General features: G+C 34.9%; 1 protein-coding gene across 1 annotated transcript; it reads left to right on the top strand.

The window, feature by feature from the left end:
* Nucleotides 1–218: 218 nt before the first annotated feature.
* On the top strand, nucleotides 219–2,374 carry LOC109590483 (deleted in malignant brain tumors 1 protein-like). The gene is made up of 7 exons (XM_020006395.1): nucleotides 219–377; nucleotides 875–1,091; nucleotides 1,314–1,456; nucleotides 1,554–1,758; nucleotides 1,832–1,971; nucleotides 2,022–2,075; nucleotides 2,122–2,374. Exons 1-7 carry the CDS (start codon nucleotides 311–313, stop codon nucleotides 2,208–2,210), a joined length of 915 nt encoding a protein of 304 aa, XP_019861954.1. The 5' UTR covers nucleotides 219–310; the 3' UTR covers nucleotides 2,211–2,374.
* The last annotated feature ends 1,306 nt before the right edge of the window (nucleotides 2,375–3,680 follow it).

Below are 3,680 nucleotides of genomic sequence, written 5' to 3'. Positions count from 1 at the left end.
CATGGTAACGCTCTTAATGAATAATAAGTAAATTTTGACGCAGATTAGATTGTAATTAGTCAATGGCGGCCAGACAGAAAATATAGATAGCATTGCTTTTGGCCTTTTCAGACAGTATATCTTAGCGTTTTGAATTCATTTGCTGAAATAGTACACTTATAATAGGCTAAAGGTGATTATTGTTATTTTTATCTCTCAAATGACTCATGACTGTATTCATACTTCATACTAGTTGACTCACGTGACGGGACTAGTAGATATTAGTTGACGCCCTGCAATCTCTTTTTGATTTGCGTTTGTAACTAAATCTATGACAATGAGATTGCTCGGTATTTTGGTACTTTCTTTGGCTTTGTTTTACTATGTGGATGCTCAAAGTGAGGGGAAATATAATATTAAATAAATATTGCAGATCTATTATAGATCTGTCTACTGCAGGTGTCAAATTTTAGTTTGTTTGTAAGATAAAATATTTGGAGGCATTTAGGGCTAATTTTTATGACCTGGGGGTACAGGTCGTATCTAAGATTATTGTATCATGATGACTGGTTTTTGCTTTATAATTTGTACGTTCATCTATACACGAAATTGAAATGCAACGCCCCGTTAATAAGACGCCTTAGCAACGCATTATCTAGCGCCGCGCGCGCCTTTGGGTGAAGTGGGTGTGTGCATGACAAAAGTGGCGAGATTTTAACGCCCTACCTATGAATAGTGTAATGTATAAAGTAAAGGTAAGAAGACGGCTATGCATGCAAGATGGTGAAAACATTTTAGAAATATTTTAGATTAGATTGCATACAATAGTCTTCTTTGCTTTGTGAGAAATTGACTCACCTCATCAGCTTATTCCTTTTATTCTCTCATTCAACAGGACGTGGAACTGTTAGGCTAGTGAGAAATGGACTTTTCTCATACGCCTATTCATCTGGAATAGTTCAAATCTATTACAGTACAAGCAGTTCCTTCCTACCCAGATGGGGTAATATTTGTGATGATGCTTCATTTGGTGATAATGAAGCTAGTGTCATTTGTAACCAGTTGGCATATGATGGAGCAGCAGCCTATGGTAGAACTGGTAGCACAACAAGGTAAAACTCTCACAAACTGCATTTGGTACAAAAGCATGTGGCTAAATTTAGTATGCTAATCAAAAAAATCAAGTTCAAGATGGAAAAGCTTAAGCCAAAGAGGGAAAATGCTTCTTCTGCCCTAGCCCTAAAAGAAACCCAGACAGTTATTGCATGCATAATGTAGTGATAATTTTTGTAGCAAACAATTAAACTACTATAATGTTTTTACATACTACTTAGTTTTGGAATTGACTACAATGCTACCATTCTTGATGATGTCAGTTGTTCTAGTAGTAGCTTACTAACTCTGCAGCAGTGTTCTGTTACTACAACTATTTCAAGCACTTGCTTCCTTAATTCAAATGATGTTTTTGTAGCTTGCTGTAAGTGAATAAATCCTATATTAATTGACTTTTTATATCTAGCACAAACATAACTGGTTAATATTGTAGCCTCTCTTTTGTAATTGTTATTTACTAGATACTACTAGAATCTGGAATAATCCTTATCCTGGACAGATTCGTCTAGTAGGAGGTCCTTATACAAGTTATGGTAGACTGGAAGTATATTGTAATGGACTGTGGGGTACAGTATGTGACGATACTTTTGATGCAACTGATGCTAAACTTGTTTGTCGTCAATTAGGATACAGTGATTTTACACTAGCTCATTCTGGAGCCATAACGTTAGCGTCAAATTTATTTTATTCGAGCTATTCTTAGAAATTAGCCTATTATTATGAACATATTTTATTATAGAGCTGGGTCTACCTCTCAACCAATTTGGCTGGATGCAGTTATTTGTAGCAGTTCATACAGTTGTCTAGCTACTTGTGAGTCTTGTCCCTCTATACAATATCATAACTGTAGACACAGTGAAGATGTTGCAGTTGCATGTGGTCAGCTCCTTTATCTTTATTTCAGTGATAAATTAAATAATTATTTTTAGAATTTGACTCCACTGAAACAGCTTCAAGTAACATACTAAGCACCTGCAGTACAGGTATGTAATAGAATAAACATAATTCTATTATATTTATCTCTAATAGCCTCCACTAGTGGCACTACTAACACCACCCCTGGCATTGTAGGACTAGTTCTTGGAGTAGTGGCAGTTGTTGGAACTATACTTGCTTAATTTACACTTTGGGCTGCTGTTAGATTATAATTTGCCTTAGCTACTGTGATGCTACATAATGTGATGTAGTGCATATGCTGCTTTAGAATACTCTGTGTGCTACATTTTCCCTGGTATTTTACCAATTTTATTTTTTATGATGCTATTGCTGATTATAAACTGAATGCTATAAACTTATTGCAAGAGCAAAACCTTTCAACAGTAGTTGCAGCAATTGTCTCAGTGCATCATATGCTGTAAGCTGTATTATTAGGATATCCTGCTTAGCCTGGCTATTTACTACAAGGCTATGAAGCTCAACCACCACTAACCTCTGTAGTGACTAACATTGCTTGTATGCTTTGATTAGAACTTAGTGCACCATAGTTCATTTGTTTGTTACATAGATCTAAAAATATTGACTTTACAAGTGCTTGCTTTCAGAGTTACTACTGGAAGTTGAATTGTGATTGTGCCACGTTTGCTTTACTTGTAAAGTTAATTGGCCTCGTAATTAATTGGCTTTTTCCAAGGTTTTTTCACATCCTGTTTTTCTTTCACAAATTCACATCCTGTGTATAGTGCATTGAGTGTCAGACTAGTATACTCAACCAGTTCATGAATAAAATATGCTTCTTTTTCTTACTTTCTTTGTTCAAATTGTTCTAAATAAGGGTAAAAATATTGTGGTCCAAGCCACTAAACTAATCAGTGTTATATATACTTTATTATCATATTAAGGCACTCCTCAGTTCACTAATTGTCCTAGTTCAGTGCCATGTATCTCTCAGCCAATTAGCTATGAGTGTACTGTAGATACAACTGATGGGGCTGATGCTTTAAATTGGAGAGTATTGGATACTAACAATGATCCAATTACTGGTGCTGTTACATATAATAAAGATCAATCATTACCGGCAATGTTACCAATTAGTAGTGACTTTACTGCTAACTTGACTGATAGATCTGGTCCTATTGTCTCTGATATTTCATTTACTCCAACATTAGGTATCAGTAATTATACTTTGGAATGTTGTGCAAGTGGTACACTTTTATTATCTTATCCTCCTCTACTTTGATAACCGATATCATATTAGTTACAGTGAACTTCAAGATTTAACTATTATTTTGCCTAATGATACTTCACAAACTCTATCTGGTTTTACAGTAGGATCAGTATATACTGTTTGAGTGGCTGCTGTTAATCCATTAGGAACTGGTCCTATTGTATCAGCTACAATAAGTTAGCTTTAGTTATTAATTATACTGTACATTAAATTTATACTTAGCTATACTTGCTATGTCAACAGCTGAAGTGCCTATTTCAACTAGTATTATGATATCTTCAACTATATTTACTTTTACTATCTCAACTATATTTACCTCAACTACCTCCTCAACTATATTTATCTCAGTTACCTCAACTACATGTGTATTGGTAACATCAGCTAGATCCACATGTACGTCAGCTAGATCTAGTATGATAACTGC

Source organism: Amphimedon queenslandica, unplaced genomic scaffold (assembly GCF_000090795.2).
Source record: "Amphimedon queenslandica unplaced genomic scaffold, v1.1 AMPQUscaffold_9949_Cont17781, whole genome shotgun sequence".
Classification (NCBI taxonomy): domain Eukaryota; kingdom Metazoa; phylum Porifera; class Demospongiae; order Haplosclerida; family Niphatidae; genus Amphimedon; species Amphimedon queenslandica.
Note: the sequence above shows the minus strand (reverse complement) of the source record. Positions and strands in the feature narration are given on the sequence as shown.